Here is a 21,290-nt window from a genome sequence, read left to right on the forward strand (position 1 = left end):
AAGGCTCTGGCCCTGGTAGAGGCCCGCCGTATCATTGAGGGGCCAGGGATCACCAGTAGATTGGCCTCCGCCGGAGCAGAGCAGAGGCGGTTCGGGACATATGGGGTAAGGCGGTCCACGCAGGTACGGAGGTCCCAGGCCACGTAAGGCCTTAAAGGTTAATACCAGCACCTTGAAAGTGATTCGATTATTCTACTGGTAGCCAGTGCAAGCGGCTGAGCACAGGAGTTATATGTTCTCGCATGGCACTTCCTGTAAGCATCTGAGCCGCTGCATTCTGGACCATTTTAATCTCGAAGATCAAGCGCATGAGGAAGGCCCGCGTAGAGCGAGTTGCAATAGTCTAACCTGGAGGTGACCGTTGCATGGACCACAGTGGCCAGGTCAGCTTGAGAAAGGAAGGGGGCCAGCCGTCGGGCCTGGCGGAGATGGTAAAATGCGACCCGGGTTATATGGGCCACCTGGGTCTCCATTGAAAGAGACGAATCCAGGTGGACCCCCAGGTCGCGAACAGAGGGGACTGGTGCCAATATAGTCCCCCCCCACTCTGGCGGCTGGAAGTTCCCCCTCTCCCCCCCACGACCCAACCAAAGGGTCTCCGTCTTTGCTGGATTCAGTTTCAACCTGCTCTGTTTCAACCAACCAGCCACGGCCCCCAAACAATGCTGGAGAGCTGCAGGGGCGGCGGCCGCTCCCCCCTCCATCAACAGAATGAGCTGAGTGTCATCAGCATATTGATGGCACGTCAGCCCAAAGCTCCGCACCAACTGAGCAAGGGGTCGCATATAGATGTTAAATACTAGTGGGGACAACAGCGCCCCCTGAGGTACACCACAATAAAGTGAGCACCTCTGGGAAGCTTGGTCCCCACACCACACTTGCTGAGTCCGGTCCCGGAGGAACGAGGCAATCCATTCAAGGACAGTGCCCCGCACCCCGGAAGCGGCTAGGCGGTGGGTCAAAAGGTCGTGATCGACCACATCAAACGCTGCGGTCAGATCTAACAAGACCAGCAGCGCCGATCCGCCTCGGTCAAGTTGTAAGCGGAGCTGATCTGTGACGGCGACGAGAACAGTCTCCGTCCCATGCCCAGCACGGAAACCGGACTGAAAGGGATCAAAAGCCGATGTGTCCTCCAGGAAACCCCGAAGCTGCTCCAACACCACTCTCTCAATTACCTTCCCCAGAAACGAAAGATTCGAGACGGGGCGGTAATTGGCCAGATCACCCGGATCTAACGATGGTCTTTTCAAGAGTGGGCGGACCACTGCCTCCTTCAACCCACCAGGGAAAACTCCTTGCTTAAGGGAGTTATTGATGATACTCAACAGGTGGGGTCATAACTCTGCCTGACATGCTTTAATAAGCCAGGAGGGGCACGGATCCAGAGGACAGGTAGTAGGTCTAACAGCATCTAGGGCCCTGTCAACAGCGGCTTCCGAGAGCAGGGAGAACTGGGTCAAACAAGGGCCAGAAGACGGCAAGGGTGCCTCCAGTTCACGTATTGTCTCTAAGGTGGCAGGGAGGTCCTGGCGGAGCGACATGACTTTATCTGCAAAAAAAGCTCATAAATGCCTCACAGCTAAGAGCCAATTGACAATTTGTAGACCCCTCAGACAGTGAGGTCAAAGACCGAATAATACGAAATAATTGTGCTGGGCGAGAGCTAGCAGACGCGAGGGAGGAGGAGAAAAACACTCTTTTCGCCTCCTTCGTCGCCACCTCATAGGCCTTCATAAACGTCCTATAAGATGTTCGTGTAGCTTCATCACGAGCTTTCCTCCACACTCGCTCTAGTCATCTAAGTTTGCGCTTCATACGGCGTAGCTCCTCAGTATACCAAGGAGCCAGCCGCAAGCGGGGGCGTAGAGAACGCCGGGAAGCAACTTCCTCAATGGCATCGGAAAGGCGGGAATTCCAGTCTTCCACTAGCTCATCGAGGGTGCCGGTGGGTTCAGAGTCCCGCAGAGCATTCAGGAATCCAACAGGATCCATAAGTCTCCGCGGGCGGGCAAAAATTTGCCCATCGCCTAGACAGGATTGTTGTGGCACGTCCATCCGAACCTTCAGGGCATAATGGTCAGACCATGGCACCCTATCAATAGAAGATATGACCATATTAACCCCCGACCCAAAGACCAAGTCCAGTGTGTGTCCAGCCTCATGGGTGGGGCCAGAGTTAACTAAGGAGAGGCCCAGTGCTGCCATGGATGACACCAGGTCCGCAGCCACCGCACATGAGGTGGCGTTGACATGGACATTGAAGTCCCCCAGAACAATAAGCCTGGGGAACCGCAACGCCCAGTCCGCCACCACCTCCAGCAGCCGCGGCAGGCTATCTCCCGGTGCGCTAGGCGACCGGTACACCAGGAGAACAGCCAACCTCTCCTGGGCCAACCACTCTAGGCCAACACACTCCAAGCCATCGATCTCCGGGACTGGGGCTGCCCTAAAAGGGATAGCATCACGGATGAACATTGCCACGCCTCCCCGGCCCGTGTTACGTGACGCTGGTGCAGGCACGCCTTGAAGAAACCTCGGGGGTGAGACCTCGCCTAAGGCTACGGGCTCCCCTTCACGCACCCAGGTCTCGGTGATGCAAGCCAGGTCCATCTGCAGGTCCCCGAGAAAATCCCGGAGAACTGTGGTCTTATTATTTATGGACCTGGCATTGATCAGCACCAATGACGAAGCGGAGTCTCTCTGAACCCTACCACCTACGTTCCTCAGGATAGGTCGGAGGTCAGAAGGTGAGCGAGCAGTTCTCTTTCTCCCCCACCTTCTTATCAAAGTGGATGGCAAGTACTCAACAATACAGTGGATGTTGGTTTGTAAAAAGGAGTGGACAATCTGGTGAAGGAAAATTCTAAATGAGAATAATATCAAATAAGATCTAGTTTATCTCAACTGTGGAATTTACAGTGTTTGGATTTGTGAAAGTACTGGTTATAAAATGGAATTCCTGCAAAATGGGATGGTGTTTTGCAAAGGTCTGTTGAGGATATGATTCTAAAGTACTGTATTTTCTGGCGTATAAGACTACTTTTTAACCCTGGAAAATCTTCTCAAAAGTCGGGGGCCGTCTTATACGCCGAGTGACGTCTTATAGGGCGGGTGCTGAAAGCCAGACTGGAGAATCTACGGTTGCCGCATATGGTGGGGGGAGCTCAAAAACAGCCGTGGCCGTATCCCTGCCGTATGCGGCTGTCTGGGAGCGGGGAACCTCCCCTCCCCGGACTCGCTGGCAGAGACCCACCCCTCCTCGGGCTTGCAGAAGGGGTTCCCCACCTTGAACTGGCCAAAGGGGACCAACCCCTCCTGAGACTGGCTGGACTTGGCAGACTTGCCGGCGGGACCCTGTCATGACAGGGCCAGGCCGGTGCAGGGACATGGAGGGGAGGTGGCAGACAGACAGCCCTCCTGTTCTCCCAGGCTGGGAACCAGTGGACCCGAGAGGATGGAGCCAGGTGCCGCTGACAAGGCGGGCCGGGTACCGCCCAAGTGATCACGCAGACCTGCGTCCTTGCGAGGGCAGGCCTATGATGAAGTGGGAGGCGGGGTTCCATGACCGTCGAGACTGGCTGGACAGGCGAGGAGGTTGGGAGGGAGGTGGGGCAGAGCAGGGGAGGGGTCTTTATTGGCGGAGTAGAGTCAGGAGGGGATAAAAAACACGGAGGAAGAAAAGGTAGGGCCGCGAAGGGAGAGGAGTGAGGGAGGTCGACAGCTGAATGTGGGGAGGCTGGAAAGGAGAGAAGAGGAGAGGGTAGGAAGGAGAGAAGGAGAGAGAGAGACAAGGAGAGAAAGGAAGAGGAAGAAGAGGCAGGAGAAAACCATATACAGGGGAAGGAGGAAGGGACTGAGAGAGAAGGAGAAGAGACCTGTGAAGCTCTCTCTCTCTCAGGGACAGCAGTGCCAGGCAAGACAGGCTTGGGCTTGCTGGTTTACCCAACAACTTAGCATGCTGTGGCTTCAAAGGCTGTCACAGCTAGTCCACCCCCCTGACACAGGGGTGAGGCAGGGATCCCAGCACCCGGGAAGGGGCAGGAGGGTTGGCTACAGTCTTATATGGTGAATACATCCCAAACTCTATATTTTAACTGGAAAAGTTGGGGGTTGTCTTATACGGCCAGTTGTCTTATATGCCGGAAAATATGGGTATGTTGATTTCTTAAGCGCTCCCCGACTGCGGTGTCTTGTTTTTGTCAAAAACAGATATTTCTGTTAGATAGCACAAAATAATCAAACACATTCAGTGAGAGAGTGCTTTTAAATAAACATTTCTGTACACAAGTCATTTATGCACTATAAAAATATCACCCCTGTTTCACAGACTGTCCAACAGTCAAATTTGTAGCTGAAACAGAAAGGTGGTTGTTTTAGTATATAACCTATTACTCTCATTTGACAGCCAGGGGAAACAATATAGCTGTTCAGGGGAAAGTGGCAAAACAAACATAAAATACCTTATTTTCATATGCAGTGAGCTTGCTGTGCATGAAAAAGCAAACACAATCTCCAGCTGTATTTGAATGTGCTTAATTTTTAAAAAAGAAGTTTATTTTCTTAGTTGAATTTTAATATAGATATGTTCCACATGCACATATAATGGCCATCTTTGCTTCTACTTCTTGATGAATTTATTGAGACAAGGGTGTGTCTATTCCCACGTGTCAAAAGAGATGCTTCCTTATATATGAGCTGCAGACCTGCATATTATTAATAACCATAGTAACAATCTCTGTACTGTGTAGTTTGCTGCAATATATCTTTCTTGGATTAGAAAAAAAAGCAAAACTAAACAAACATTTCAACATTAGCTTCTTTGTAAATGCAAATGGAACTAAAAGCTTTGAACAGTATACTGAATGGGCGTAAATGAAAAGGCATTAATGGATACAAACCAGATAAAGTAACTTGTGACTATGGGTGGGCCAGGTAAATAGGTAGGTTAAGCTGCAAGGAGGAAAAGGGTGTAGGCTCTCAAGGGCTTCTTTGTAGGTGCTAAATAGGTGGCAGAAAAAAATCTGCTCTTACTAGACTGAGATCATGTATTAGTATACTGAACTGTATAAACTAGTTATTGAACATAACTGTCCTTGCCATCATAACAAATATTGCACAGAGAAAGTAATTGCAAAGAAAAAAATAAGACAATGATGTCTCTGTTATTAATCAGACCAAATATAAGGATTAATCTTTTATTTTTATTTGAAACTGACACAAAATTATCCTTATAAATAGTGGTTGCATTCAGATTATCTGAGCTGTATTTAATAGACATGTGCCGTAAGAAGAAGAATGGGTTTTTGTACCCCACTTTCTCTAAGGAGTTTCAAAACAGCTTATAATCACCTTCCCCTCCCTGCAACAGACATCTTGTGAGGTAGGTATAGCTCAGAGAGTTCTGAGAGAACTGTCTCAAGGCCAAGGTCATCCAGCAGGCTTCAAGTGTAAGTGGGTCCTGTTAGAGAGCAAAGTGGCCCACAATAAACTACTGTATATACTCGAGTATAAGCCAACTTTTTCAGCACATTTTTAATGTTATATTGAAAAAGTCCCTCTCGGCTTATACTTGAGTGTATACGGTAATTCCAAGATGCCGTCCGGAGCTGGGGTTGCTGTGGGGATCCGGTAAGCATGTTGCTGCTTTTTTTTAACTCACCAGAGAGCCGTAAAAACAAGCTGTAAGGACAGCCTGCATAGCATTACAACTAGGGTGTGTGTGTGTGTGTGTGTGTGTGTGTGTGTGTGTGTGTGTTAAAAAACCCCCAAGGCATTTCTCTTCTAAGGGTTATTGGTGCATTGCATTCTAGATGAATACAATTCTTCATACAGTAGTTTACTGCCAAATACTGATGTTGCTGAAGACAAAGACTTTCTTTGGAGCAAAGTTTAGGCTGGCATGGCTATGAATCCCATAATTATTCTACATTTGGAGGAAAACAGTGGTTCATTTGTGTTCCAAGATGTTGGAAAGCTGCTCATCCCTAATGCAAACTCTGTTAAGCAACTCTATCTCATCTTGCTCCCAAATCTTCTGTTTTTAGCTGCTACTGAGTCAAGTTCAAAGGCTTATACTTGAGTCAATAAGTTTCCCAGTTTTTTGTGGTAAAATTAGGTGCCTCAGCTTATATTCGGTTCGGCTTATACTCAAGTATATGCAGGGTAGCTAGCTAACAAATAGAACTGTGCTTTCTGAAGGGATTTAAAAGCTATTGATACAGAATATTTTCAGCATTACTTTTAGAATGTTTAAAATATAATACTCATTTCAGTAATCATAATGTATATATAAGTGCTCACAACTCTGTATTTTAATAAATGAAAGTGCATGCCTCCATGACAATTGTTATGCTTTTTATAAATTCTAAAGTGGATGTTGTTGAACATACTCTTTCTGAAAACTGAGTTATGAAGTTCAGATTGACTTTTTTATTGCTTTCCCAACTCCTGGCGACCTAAAAATCTAAGCTGCATGAAGGAGCAATTGTTGCATTTCTGAACAAACAACACAAACTTTGGGAGGCCAACTGTTAATCATTTTAAGTAAAAGCTCTATTGATCGAAATCAAATTCAATCACCTTGATGGCTCATAGAAATAGTAGTTATCAAAAGGAGCATAAAGGACTATGTCTAGAGTGACCCTAAAGAAACAATGGCTGCAAAGTATTACAATAGTTCCGTGGTGCATCACTAGGGAGCAGGTGTACATCATAAAAATACACACTTTTCCAATGCAATAGTTGTCTGTGGACTGTTTACTGTATTGTTAGGTATGTGTGAATATTTATAAGAAAGAATGGCATAAATATCAATAACCAGCACACACATTTTTATTAATGTATAATTAGCTGTCATCTTTCGGTAAGCTTTAAATATATAAAATTAGCCAACTGATTTCTTACACTCTGAGTGCCTTGGGCCTAATTTGAAGTATATAAATACAGATGAAGGTTGACTGAACACCATTAGAGAAAATTCCATTTTTGTCTATGTTAAAATGCTGTGTGAAATGTAAGAACTAGCTGAATGAAGATGTTGAAATAGAGACAAGTTTTGATTCACTGGTGTAAATGTGCAGCAAGTCTTTTTCAGTGACTGGAACTGCTCTAGGCTTATATGTCTTTCTGAGAGCTAAGTTAAACAGTAAGACTTAAAACAATTAGGGTTTGGGAGGGAGTGATGTACAAACACTATGGCCGATTACATATGGTGAGATTCCCATGACATCAAAGAGAATTTGCCAGGGAGTCTTTGGTCCCTTCTGCACATGCAGAATAATGCACTTCAGTCCACTTTCAATGCACTTTGCAGCTAGATTTTACTGTGTGAAATAGCAAAATCCACTTGCAAACAACTGTGAAAGTGGATTGAAAGTGCATTATTCTGCATGAGCTCAAGAGGCCTTTGTTTCAGGGCATGTTTGGCATTATTACTCACCGCCCCGTTTGCTGCAGATCAGGCATTACACATCAGTTGGCTTTTTGCTTGCATCCAAGAGGAGCAATGTTTTGCAGGTTCTCTATCGCACATGCGTGCTTTAATTTTTAATAGAATCTTTAATTTTTATCTATTCTTCTCAATAGATTGATATATCAATCTATCAATAAATCTATATATTGATATAAAAAGGCAAATTATTAAAGAAAAGTTTTGAATACAGCATCTGTAAATTTTGCCCAACCAGTGATGATCTTTTAAGGCAGGAAGTGAGGGGGGGGGGAGCAATGGTGGCATGCAATCTGCAAAACCACAAAAGGATAGCATGAACTACCATTTGCTAAGCTCCCCAGGTTTACTATCGTCCATCTGCCAATGTGCTGTAAACCCAAGCATCAAGAACAATGGACTTTTCTCATTGTGGTCTGGAATCACTGATTGCTTATGTATAAAACAACAAGACTGGAGACATCTCAGTTTGTTGATCAAATGCAGGGGCAAATCAGGTGTTTGGACTGATCAACTAATCCTACTATATTTACTTTTTTAGTGTTAGTATTGATTTATCAACTTATCAATATGGTTATTTAAATCTGTCTTTAAAATCTAGAAATTTTGCAGCAGGACAAGGTACGGGAAGTAGTTGGCAACAGGGAGGAGGGCAATAGGGAAAGCATGCAAAGCAATGCAGGGGAGTGGTGGGGGGAATAACACTAGACTCACTGGCTGCGAGCCAAGGAAAAAGGCCAGGGGCAAAACTTTACCCACTGGGAAATCTGTCCTGCTCTGACAAAGCGAAGCAAAATTAAAAATGTGCTGCAAACAGAGTGGAAAGTGAAAGCAGGGTTAGAGGAAATATGTCCATACAAGAAATCTTACCACTGTGGACATTTGCTTGCACCACACAGCAAATACCTTGTACGTAATTGGCCTATGAGTGTTTGTAAAAAAAAAATGGTTTTACTAGAAAGATTTGTAAAAATGAGGGAATTGAATATATTGTGTAGCAGTTCAACAAAAACGTCCTGTGGTTGGAAGTATATATTGACATAATGTTTTTCAAGAAGTAATGTTGATTACATTAATTTTCTTTACATTAGAACAAAGTTAATTACTGCAACGCCATGAACTGACATGATAGTATTTATATGCCAATAAAGGCTTGTGTTGTTGTTGTTGACATGATAGTATTATGCAGAGGATTTGGGATAACATGCATTAAAATTGCTTGGTAGGAGACAGGAGGGAGAAGAGGAAAGAGCACTTGGGAGAAATTTGACATAGGATGACCTGGTGTTTTTCAATCATAGGATTCTGTGATCTTTGTCCCTTCCTCACAATAGGGTAAGATCTAACGGAAACAAGCCCCATAACATGTTATAGACTGTGATTTGTAATTTTAAGTTTTTAAGATGTAAATTATTATCCTTATTTTGGATGAATGCAAAATACAGTGTTACAATAGATTTCTAAATACAATAAACATAATAAATACTATGAACACAGCATGCTCTGTTGGAGTTAATTAAATGTATAAGCATACTATCTCCTTTTCTATATAACATGGCAATGACTACCAGCTAATTTCCCAGAATTTAACCTTTTTACAATGCTTCTAATTTCACAATTTTTATTACACCCTAAATCATTCTTAGCCAATCCCTTCTACTGGGAATGCATTTGTTTTCCACTGCCTTGCTAAGATTAGTGTTAGCAAATTTATTACTTTTCCACTCAACTTACTCCTGATTTTCTTGAAAGTCAATTCACAAGCACTGGAATTGGTTTGGCCACAGCTTTTCTATATGTCTGTCCTTCCTCTGCATCTTCACAGTTGTGGTGTCAGTTTATTTTCTTCCATGTGGTCCTTAGACAAGAATTTTAAGGAAGAGTGCTGTTGTCATTGGTGGTACCATCAGTGGTGTCACATTACACACTCCCTTTATTTATTTTGTGCATGCTTACTGATATATTGATTTCATGGCTGCAATATACTGCTGTAGCAATATGGCCAGCAGGTTCTCTGAATTCCCAGCTTCCATATCCTGACCCCTTTCTCTTGTAGAGTTATGACTTTAAAAGGGCTAGACTTTTTTTAAAAAAATATAGTCCAATAATTGAATTGGGAGTCGACTTGAGAAAGAAGACCAACAGAAACATTATGCATGAGGAAAAAGGTGACTCAGAATAAATTTTTATGGTAGACACTGTTTTTACCATAGAGTTTTACTCAAATACCAGAGCATCTCCCTTGTGATGACACCACTTCTGGCAACAATATCATCATGTTGTTTCCATCAAGGCCTAGACATCATTTTATGCCTTGTAAGTGATGCACAGGTGGGGAGGAAACCAAAAAACAGGGTATTCCCCACCCCTAATGGGGGTCTGCAACTTTAGATAAGAGAAAGAGAAAAGCAATTAATACCCTACCTCTAATAGCATACTTTTCAACATTTTTCTAGCATTTATATCTGGAGTCAATACCTGATCCTGATTTATAGCATCCTTTTTCAGAGCTCTTTCAAAACAAATGTTTGGATTTTTCTGGGAGCTTTCTGACAATCTGGAAGCATAATGCTTGAGGGATTTTACCACCCATAGTTCTTCTTGCTACCAGTTTTCACCCTCCCTCCCTTTTTTAAACTGACCTTGCAAGGGAAATGAGGAGGAGGGAAACAAATAGGGATTTATAAGCAGCCACATTCTTGTTGATAGAATGGAGGCTTCAAAGCATACTTAAAGCTTCCTTTGCTGTTTTGTATAGTTTTAATTTGCCTTGACTGAATGGATCAGAGTTAGGAAAAGTTAGGAACTGGAAATCTTAGCATTCTCTCTTACAGAGTGGCGGCTTCTGAGCTCACTCAAAATCCACTGCTGCATCACAGATGGCGCTAGGCACTTAAAAGTGAGTTGTCCTATCAGTCCATATGTTTCTAAACACCTATTTTCAGAAGAAAATCAGCTTGTGTTTCATAGCTTACAGCAAAGGTACAGACTACAATTATGAAAAACCATAGAGTTTTTTTAAAAAGATGTACCCCAATATCTAATTGTTTTGATGTACAATCTATACTCGGGACAAGGGGAAACTATTAGAACAGGATGTAGAGAATCAGAACAGTTTCCAGTTGGCAAAGGTGACAGACAAGTGTGTATTTTATCCCCTTATCTCTTCAATCTATATGCACAATTTATCATATGAAAAGCTGGATTAGATTTAGATGCAGTTGGGCTGAAAATTGGTGGAAGGAACAGTAACAGTTTGAGATATGCTGATGACACCACATTATTCGCAGAAAATAATGGAGACTAGCAATGATTACTGATGAAAATTAAAGGACTGAGAAGGCAAAAATAATGACTATACAACTTTCAAGAAGACAAAAATAATGACTACTAGTGAAATACACAACTTTCAGGTTGACAGAGAAGAAATTCAAATTGTTCCAAGATATTCTGTTTCTTGGCTCCATCAAGAACCAGAAGGGAAACTGCAAGTAAGAAATCACAAGGAGATTGAGGCTGGGAAGATAGCCTAGAAGGAGCTCCTGGGTATCCCAATCCAAAGGGGGTGTGGTAGAGTGGCAACCAGGACATCGCCACAGCACTACCTCCAAAGAGGCAATCGGCAGCACAGACACCGAAGGGAGGAGGAGAAACTAGTTTCTCTCCCAAGAAAACTCATAGATGCACAAGACTTAATGCCACCTTTTTTGGTGGCATAAGTCTGCGCTGCTGAAGTGGAGCATTCCTGGGCCAAAAATCCTGTGGTAGCCAACTAAATTCAGCTTCACCCCTCGCAACACGTCCCCCCCACCCATGCTGGCACAGCCTTTTGCAGTGCAGGAGTGATGGCATGGAGGAAAATATTCGGATTCCTACACTGCAGAACAATGTGGTGCCCCACCATCAAGGTAAGTCCCTCTTCACCGGTATTTGTGCCACTAGGCATGGTGCTGGTGGCTCTGGCACTGGCACCAGTGTAACCATCCTGCTGCTTCCAATGCAGCTTCAGCCCCCCATCCTTTGGATTGCAGCCTAAGTGTATGATTGTAGACCATGATCAAGATAATTCATACTGTAATGTTTCCCATTACTATGTATGGATGTGAAAACTGGATGAAGAAGAAAGTTGACAAGAAGAAAGTATATTCCTTTGAAATATGATATTGGAGTTTTACAGATTCCATGGACTGCCAAAAAAGCAAAGAAGTGGGTTCTAGATCAAAGCAAACCTGAATTCTCCTTAGAAGCTAAAATAACTAAACGGAGGTTTTTATGCTTTGGTCATATGATGAGAAGACTAAAATCACTAGAAAATACAATAATGCTAACAAAGTCAAAGGCAGTAGAAAAAAAAGGAAGACCCAACACGAGATAGATTGACTCAATCAAGGAGGGTACAACCTTTGGTTTGCAGAACTTGAGCAAGGCTGTTAACAATAGGATACTTTGCAGGTAATTAATTCATAGGCTTGCCATAAGTCAGAAAAGACTTGACAGTGCTTAACATATACACACACCTTCTATTTCTTTCTCTCTGTCTCTTACTCCTACCCACCATGCCTACTGTCACTCTTTCTCTTTTTTCCCTCACCATCACTTACACCAACACTGACCCTTTATGTGGCTGCAGCAGGAGAGGTAAAGTAGGTTCCACAGCAGGAGATAGTGGCATGTCCTTTTCTGGTGGCATGGTCCTCTTCTGGTCTTCTTCCTGCTGCCACTTCTTCCTTTGAACAAAGTGTCATTACCTCAGAGGTTGCTGAGGAGAGGCAGCAATAATGAGCCTAATGTTGACAGTGGTTCTTCCTCCAACCCTATCCACAAGTTGCTACAGAACTGCTATCACCAGTTGTGCCAGGGGCTGGTGGCAGAGGTCTGTGCAAGCACAGAAAAGTTCATTTCTGGGGAAAGAAGGGGAGAAGAAACCATTCTGTCAATTATGGGTAGCTTTTTAGATGTTCCTACATACCTGGGTGTCCCCCAAGTTTATGGAAAAGTTTTTCTTGTCTCTACCTGGCCCCAAAATTCATAAAATAACTTTTGCACCCATTTTAAGACATTTTTCCTCCATTAACTAGGAAAGAATATGCATGGAGCAGATATGATTGCATATTCAACCAAAGTTAATTAGTATTTTAGCTCAGTTGATTGAGCACCTTGATTGTGAGTGGGCTAAGAAATGGCAAATGCAGTTCAGTGTAGCAAAATGTAAAGTGATGCACATAGGAGCAAAAATCCAAACTTCTCATACACACTATCACAGTGCTATCAGTCACAGACCAGGAAAGGGATTTGGGCAACTTAGTTGATAGTTCCATGGGAATGTCAACTCAATGCATGGCAGTTGTGAAAAAGGCAAATTCTATGCTGGGGATAATTAGGAAAGGAATTGATAATAAAACTGCAAAGATTGTCGTGCCCTTATATAAAGCAGAGGTGTGACCACACTTGAAGTACTGTATTCAGTTCTGGTTGCCACATCTCAAAAAGGATATTGAAGAGATAGAAAAAGTGCAGAGAAGGGCAAGGAGGATGATTGAGGGACTGGAGCACCTTCCCTATGAGAAGAGGCTGCAGCGTTTGGGACTCTTTAGTTTGGAGAGGAGACGGCTGAGGGGGATGATATGATTGAAGTCTATAAAATTATGCATGGGGTAGAAAATGTCGACAGAGAGAAATTTTTCTCTCTTTCTCACAATACTAGAACCAGGGGATATACATTGAAAATGCTGGGGGGAGGAATTAGGACTAATAAAAGGATTGGTGTTTGGAATATGCTGCCTCAGGAGGGGTGATGGCCACTAACCTGGATAGCTTTAAAAGGGGTTGGACAGATTTATGGAGGAGAAGTTGATTTATGGCTACCAATCTTGATCCTCCTTGATCTGAGATTGCAGATGCCTTAGCAGACCAATTGCTTGGGAGCAGTACCACCATTGCTTTCACATCCTGCATGTGAGCTCCCAAAGGCATCTGGTGGGCCACTGTGAGTAGCAGAAAGCTGGACTAGATGGACTCTGATCTGATCCAGCAGGCTCTCTCTTATGTTCTCATGGTAGGTGGAGTACCTGGGATTCTTATAATAACCAGAGAAGTTAAGCTACAATTGAATGTCATCTGAACAGCAAGATTATTTTCAGGGATGAAAGAATATTTTGCATTAACTCATATTTAAATGAAACCAAATAATTCAGATTAATGTGGCCTATTGGAGATATTGGAAAAATTGTAATCATTTTTCCAAATTTGTCTCATGCAAGTCAATGCATATTATCTTGCTAGAGAAGAATGTAAAACTACATCTATTCACAAAACCACAGGCCATCAGAATTCTTTTTCATAGATAATCTAAGTTGCTGCAATGTAAATTGTTGCAGTTTCCCAAGCTGTTTCCTTCAAAAGTTCTAATATTAATTGTTTTAGAAGGTTGTTGCTTATTTGGAATCCGAAGTAACAACAAGCAGCCTCCCAAAGCCAAAAAAAGAAAACAAACAAAAATCTCAGAATTGCTGCCACATAGGAAAATTATGTGACAGGACTGGTTAAAAAGAGGTCAGTGGAGAGCAAACTCTCTAACATCTTTCTGTGTGAGAATCCACAGGACAACAATTCATTATATTTTGCAATGTTTTGTTGTGGGTCCTTCTTTGTAATATGTATTTAGTACCAAAAATGTGTGCATATTTTGTGGAAGTGGAGATTCTTGAATGGGGGAGAATCCTGACTGAGGTGCCTGGCCAGGCAAATCAGTAGCTGTTTCTGTATTATCTTCTAATGTCTGTTGATTTTTGATTCTAGGGCAGTGTAGTCCATTGCCGTTGAAAGATTTGGAATGTGTAACCTGTAAATAAAATAGCAGGAATTTATAATCAAAGTAGATGCTAGCAAATATTTTAGATTTCTTTAAAAAATAATGGAGCATTTCTGAAAGCACAATTAAATTTATCTTTATAGAATTTAGATTAGTTATGAAGCCTCTGTTCACAGCAGAAAAAGATTAATCTGTGTCAGTTCTATACTTCCTTTTAAAGTTGAGTCACACCTTATTTATGTCAGGCCATCCAATGATTGAAATGGTTATAACTCTACCATCTGTAAAGCATTAAATGTTTTGCATGTGTATTTAATTCAAATTGCTGTTTTCTGGCAATTCAAGAGTAGTGTCCAAGGATATATCACTTTCTTTGTGATGCAACATATTTCCTGTTCAAACTTTATTGTTATCTTTTTTTGTTTAGTTATACTACTCATTCTTCTCATTATGCCATAATAAGCTAATGGTGCTTTTGTTCATAGATCCAACTATAATTTTGTTGGCATTATATTGTCATTATATTGTTTGTTTATGGCAACATCTCAGTGTTTCATGTGATATATACATACATCAAGGAAGGAGTATATCTTCAGTTTGCATAATTTTTGTTTTCATTACACTGCCTTAAGATTTCATTACACTACCTTATGGTAGGATATAATCTTCAAAATTACTGAAAGCGACAGGGAAAGGATGTAAAAGATAAGTTGCTTTACAAACATTTTGTAGGATAAACTCCTGGAGAGCCAGTTTGAATAATTATCTACCAAAAGTAGCCAGTAAGAGTTGTTTCAATTGTTACATGGTAACAAAATTCCACTGAACACCAATCCATTACCAGGTATAATACATTTGTTTGCAGACATGTATACACTTTACATTTGTAGTAGGGATTGTTGGTCCTCCAGAACTCACAGATATTTCATATGTGAATTTGAAGGGGGCACTGTCAACATTACCATTATCTATTCGATTAATAGATCTGACAAGCATGTATGTAAAGCTCTTGGATGCTGTTTTGAATAAGAATCATTTTCTTGATATTTTGGTAACAGCTAAAGATATTCTTTTATATTTCTAGGATTCTACTATCATTGAAATTCCAATAGTTAATCCCACAAATGACATTCTGATGTTAGATGTTCAAGTTGATGTTCCTGTGCTTAGTGGTGAAAAAAGCCTCCTTCTCCAACCAAAAGAAGCAGTATGCTATGAAGTAAAGTACTCTCCAGCTAGTACTGGCAGCTCAAAAGGAAGGTAAGCAGTAGTTACTTGTAAAAGTAGTTTCACTTGACCTAACAGTACATTTTAATCTTCATGGGTATTCCGTGCAGCCACACACTGGGACAGAGCTTGTACAGGTCAACCACAGAAAGATTTACCAACTTTTTGTCTCTGCTTTGCTTTGTCCTCTGCTCCCTTTGGGTGGAAATTTCCCACCCAAATAGTCATGTAATGGGAGGGATGAGTTCTTCTTTTGCCGCCACAGAAGAAAAAAGTTCTTTCTTCAGCTCTGCTGATACTTTGCCACACAGCAGTCCTTTGGTCATATGGGGTATTTTTTCCTCCAATTGTGAGTCTTTCCTCTTCCATCTATGCAAGGTAATAAGGGTTTTGCCCTTTTTCCATTACTTGTACTTCTAAAATGGCAAAAACTGATTATCATAAGGAATGCATCTACTGTCTGGGTGAGGCACACATTCCAGCTTCCTGCCTTTTATGAAAAGTCTCTGGCTCCTTTAGGTACCTCAGAGCAAGGGAGAAGAAGGCTCATTCCCTGGCCTCCATTTCTGTCCCTTCTCATCCAGGATCTTTGGGGCCTTCTTCAATCTGGGCTGCTTTGGAGCCCCTCAAAAGAAAGGTCTTAAGAAGAAGAATGGGGCAGATTGTCAAAAAGCCATTGTAAGAATATTCTTTCATCTCTGCATTCTTAGGTCAGCTCTTTCACATCAGTTCAAAGTGCTTCACTTCTGAGGAGCCATAGTTAATCATGGAGGCATTTGTCTCTGACAGGCCTCCCACTCACAATGCGACTATTCCCCTTGAGTCAGAAGCTCTGGCTCTAATCTTGCCTTCTTCTGACAACGTTATAGAAGTTCCACAGCAGCCAGCTCCAATTCTTCCTCTAATGCCACAGCCAGGGCCTAGTCCTCAACCACCCAAGTTAAGGTAGTCCTTAGCTGCAGTTCCCTCTCTACTTCTACCCATATTTCCAGCCTTCTCCCTATTTTGGGGAGCAGTGGAACCATTGATTCTCGTGCCACCTGTCCCTGACTTTTTCATACTTGAATGATTCTTGTCGCCGACACTGCCATTGAGATACAGTCATCTAATCAGTTGCCTGTTTCTTCCCATTCTCAGAATCAGGATTCTTATCTGTCTCCAGGTCCATTGGATCTCTCCCATAGAGTCAGTCATAGTCACTGCTTTCTGTTGTTGAATGAATCCTGTAGCGATCATTGTTCATCATCTTCCACTTGGTTCATGGATCCCTCTTATTAGAACCAACTAGAGCCAAGGTGTTCAGTGTTGGCGCGCTCTCTGATGGTAACATCACACCACAGTGATACTCAGCACCTATCTCACATTTGTCATTCATCCTCTTGTCAGTACTCCAGTTCTGAACACTCCTCCTGTCAGAATTGATTGGAACTGGGACATTTGATATCTGAACATTCTCTGGTCACATCTTTGTGCCATGCAGCCCCTTCAATAGTGACCACTCAATGTTAAAAATCCATTGGAACTGACCCATTTGGAACCAAGGTGACAGTCCATTAGATCTAAAGAACATTTTGACCTTGACCAGGGCTATGATGGGTGTTTATCCTCTTCCATGCCTACTTCTGAGGTCTTGATTGGAGGACAGCCCACTACCTCACCCTCAGGTGACTTGCATCTCTTTTCAGAGCAATTGGTCCATATGCCCAAAGCTCTGAACTTGCCATTCCAATCTGCCATGCCAGAGGCAACAAATCAGATCACTGATGTCTTGGTTTCCCAGGACAATAATCTCATGGTGTTGCCTATTGCCAAATCTCTCCTAACCTATAGGTTGTCTTCTAATAAGAATTTGGTATTTGCATAGAATATTAGGTTAGAAGGCTTTAAGATTGACTGCAGGGAAGTGGCTGGTTACATCCAATGAGATCATTGCCCCATCTGGTTTGGTCGATTGGATGTGTATGATAGTCTTGCCACCTAACTCTGAGCAGATATAGGATTGACATTCCAATTTTGTCAGTTTAAAGCATTATGTTGATCAGGACTTCCACAGAGAGAAAGCAGTAGACATCCTCATGCCTATCACTAACATACTTGAGCTTGCTAGTTTCCCTAGTGTGGGGCTGCACAGAATACCCATGATGATGGAATACAGCATTGTACTTGGTCTGTAACTGTAGTTCATTGAGTGGGTTTCTGTACAGACACACATCTCTACCTTCTACACCATCATGGCCTGATTTTCTGTGTTTGCTTGTCTTCTTGCTTGTCTTCTAACTGTGGTGTCAGTACAGTAGGAGGACTGAAGGAATAGCACTCGTCCCCATCCCACCATATTGTGAAACTTTCCACCCAAAGGGAAGGGAGGGGGAGTGAGTGCTCTTCAGAGCGGAGACAGAAAGCTTGTAAATCTTTCCTGGTTGGAGTGCACAAGTACAGTCCCAATGCATGTCTGCACAGACACCCACTTGATGAACTCCAGTTACAGGTAAGTGCAACACTGTATTTGCTAAGGTATAAGCCAGTCATAATACTGGGAGTTCCATGAACAGAACTCCCAGAATTATTTGTTTACCTAATTCCCACCTGTGCCCTCTGCTTGTGGGTACTTAAGTCTGCAGATAAGGGGTAAAGCCAAACTGTACATTATCTTTTTAACATTACTTTTTTTAGTTCCCCTCAGCCACACAGGAATTGCAGGGAACTCTGTTCCCCCCACAAAAAAAGGATAGTCTAAATAGGCTCAGAACAGCATTGTGGGGAAAGGGAGGAGCAAAACTGGCATAATAATACCTTCCCAGTCCAGTTTTCACATGAGAAACTGCTTGGCAGAGGGGAGGAGCCCTTTCTTTCTCTGCCCCCCCCCCCCCCCCCGGCAGCAGATTCTCATGCAAAAACTTTGCTGGGAAGTTATTTCAATGTTTTTTCCTCCTCCACATACATAGACATTCCACATGAGCAGAAAAATCATTGAAATCATCATATCTTTGTGTGAGAAAAGTGCTGGGGAGGGATTCAGAAGCCCTTCCTCCACCCTAGTGCTATTCCAATCTCATTTGGTCTCTCTCTTTTTTTCATAAGCAGTTCTCCACATCTATTGTGGCTAAGGGTAATGTGGGGAAAATGGTGTTGTAAAATGTGTCTCTTAATGAGCTATTTTCACAAAGTTGCCATGTCAGAGGGGACAGCTGATGTGACTGAAAAAGAATGGTTTTAGTCATGGTAGTCAGCAGATATATTTTTTCATGCTACTTCAATATTAATATTAATGTTGCTGTTTTAAAATAGAAACTTCAGGCTGGTTGTTAATTTATTTTTCATAAATCTGCAGTACTTTCTGGTCTCCATTTTATGAAAGCAACAATCTGCTGTTTTGTGGTTCTTTCAACATGCCCTGAAACAGACGTGTAAATGATGTGATGCAAGTCTATTCCGCATGCCAAAACAGAACTTAGGCTAAAAGCACTCTTCCACAAGTGAAATAGCCTTTAATGTTTCGATGGGGAAACCATTTTGTTTATGATTTCTGTGAATTAAAAATTAGCTACAACATTATATGAAGAGAACTAAAGACAATGTGTCGAATTTTGAGTCATGGAAATAAGATTGTTGATCTTTTGATCCTGATTTTCAATGTTTGATCATAGTCTGAGAGGGATTCAAAGTGAATTAGCAAATTTATTCATTTATTTATTTACTTCATGTATACCCTGTCTTGCTTTTCAATAAGGAAGAAAGAAACTTACATCTTTCTTCTGTCCAATTTATCCTCACAGCAACCATAAATTTATGACAGGCCCAAGGTCTCCCAGCAAGCTTCCATGGAAAAGAAGGGATGTAAAGCGAGGCCTCCCAGATTGTAGTCTAACACACTAACCATAAAACTACACTGACTCTCTGGTGTGTGATTGGTGCCAATTGTATGTCAGTTAATTGGCTATGACTTATCTAAATTTTTGATAACCAGAATTTTCTACTCCAATTAATCCACATTAATATGTTAGCATTCTTTTGGCAATGCCTGGAGAAAGTCTAGCTGAATGTAAAGAGTCTAAATCTTTCTTTGCTGAAATGACCAGGAATCATTTTTTTAAAAAAAGATTGTTCAAGTTATTCATGTGGATTTTCACACAGTACTGCTAAGTACCATTGCTCAGTTCAAATTCTGGGATTTGGATAGATGATACTTGTTAACAATATAGCAGAGTTCTTAGAGATGAGCCACAGAACCAGTAGTTTTAAAAAACCAATGGTCCTTTCTGCACAGCACAAACATGGTCTAGGGGATGTCTTTAAAAAAGCCGCCACCTCATTTTTTGTTTGGACAGCATGGACAAAAAAGCTGTAAGAACAGCAAGAAGCTTTCTTCCCCCTCCCATCATTTCCTCCCACTCAAGTTTAAAGCTCTCATGTCTGACTTTCTATGGTGTTGCAGTGATTCTCTGTGCCTACAGTCATTTGCTGAAGATTTCCCAAGGACGTTTGCTCTGCAGGCTCTGTTGCTGAGTGTCTTTTCAGCTTGAAAAGTACATGGTTGTACTCAGCTCATCCTGCTGATTCCAGCAATATATAGTTTTTTTCCTTTTTTATTTTCAATGAACTGTCTTCGAAGACATGCAGACACAATTTCAGAATCCATGCCAATTTTCATAACGTTGTCTGCAGGCACCGTTGGTGCATTATAAAGTGCTCATGTAACTGTGGAAAGATTATAAACCTCATTACAGCTTTTCAAATGCTTTTGAAACTATGGAGAGCTTCAAATAATAATGTAAATTTCCGCTGGATTAGCGTAAACCCTTTATATTTTAGTTGTAGCATTTTAAAATTGCTATCCCCCCACCCAAAAAAGGAACACTGTTCTAATTATTTTAGGATAAAAACTTGTAAAGGAAATATCAAAAACTTGTACACGAAGTATCAATCGGTAATTGTATCTACATGAGATGAAACTCCTTTTGTAGAATCCAGATATTACATATTTTAATGCACTGTAACCATTAGAGATGTCAATACAATACAATAATCTTTATTAGGCATAAGCCATTACAGATGTTTTCAAGTGAATCTAATTAATCATTAAATTGAGTTTAGTTCCTTCTTTTTTGTGAGCATACCCTTTTAAAACTTTGCAGTTAATTTAAATCTTGCACATGTATAATCAGCAGTGCAACCTGTAAAAACTCCATCTATAACTTGATATAGGAAATCGGTGGTAGGGGTGCAATAAAAATAAAATGAAAATAAAATTGTAATAAAATTTGTCCATGTCTGTCTTTTTATGCTTTCTTATTACTGCAAATGATATTTTTATGAATGAAAAATATACGAAGTCTTCTAGGATGCATAGTGTTTATACTTTTCATTTTAGTGTTATATTTGTGTCAGAGAAGACAGGAGAGTTTTGGTATGCACTGACATTAAAAGCTGAGAAACCATTGCCGAAAACTTTGCCTGAAGTCAAGTGTGAGCTTGGAAAGTAAGTATAAAAACATTGCTTTAATTTTCTCATACAGTATATGACCAGCTGTCTCCATTATAGGACATTTCTGCTTCTTAATCGTAGAAATGGAGTCTGGGACATGTTTTGAATTGCTGCTTCAATGTAACTGAGCAGTAACTGAGCAGTAACGCTAGAGCGCCTGTGTAAAAGAAAAGGGGGAGGGTTGTTCTTCAGCCTCACAGATGACATTCCACCTCTATTAGGAATAATACATTTTCAGCAGCAGTGTGTGGAATAGATGAAGCTGAAGAGACAAAGAGAAAAATGACTTGGTGGTGGGGGGAGATGGAAGTGTGTGG

The 21,290-nt window shown here is 41.8% G+C and overlaps 1 protein-coding gene across 1 annotated transcript in view; it reads left to right on the top strand.

Moving 5' to 3' along the window:
* CFAP47 (cilia and flagella associated protein 47) overlaps nt 1–21,290 on the top strand; it is a 290,800-nt gene that overhangs the window by 195,083 nt on the left and 74,427 nt on the right. The window contains exons 46-47 of the mRNA XM_048494089.1: nt 15,346–15,521; nt 20,860–20,967. Of these exons, the coding sequence (XP_048350046.1) occupies nt 15,346–15,521; nt 20,860–20,967 (284 nt within the window). The remainder of the gene's footprint in view (nt 1–15,345; nt 15,522–20,859; nt 20,968–21,290) is intronic.

The sequence above is a fragment of the Sphaerodactylus townsendi genome, linkage group LG04 (assembly GCF_021028975.2).
Source record: "Sphaerodactylus townsendi isolate TG3544 linkage group LG04, MPM_Stown_v2.3, whole genome shotgun sequence".
NCBI lineage: Eukaryota > Metazoa > Chordata > Lepidosauria > Squamata > Sphaerodactylidae > Sphaerodactylus > Sphaerodactylus townsendi.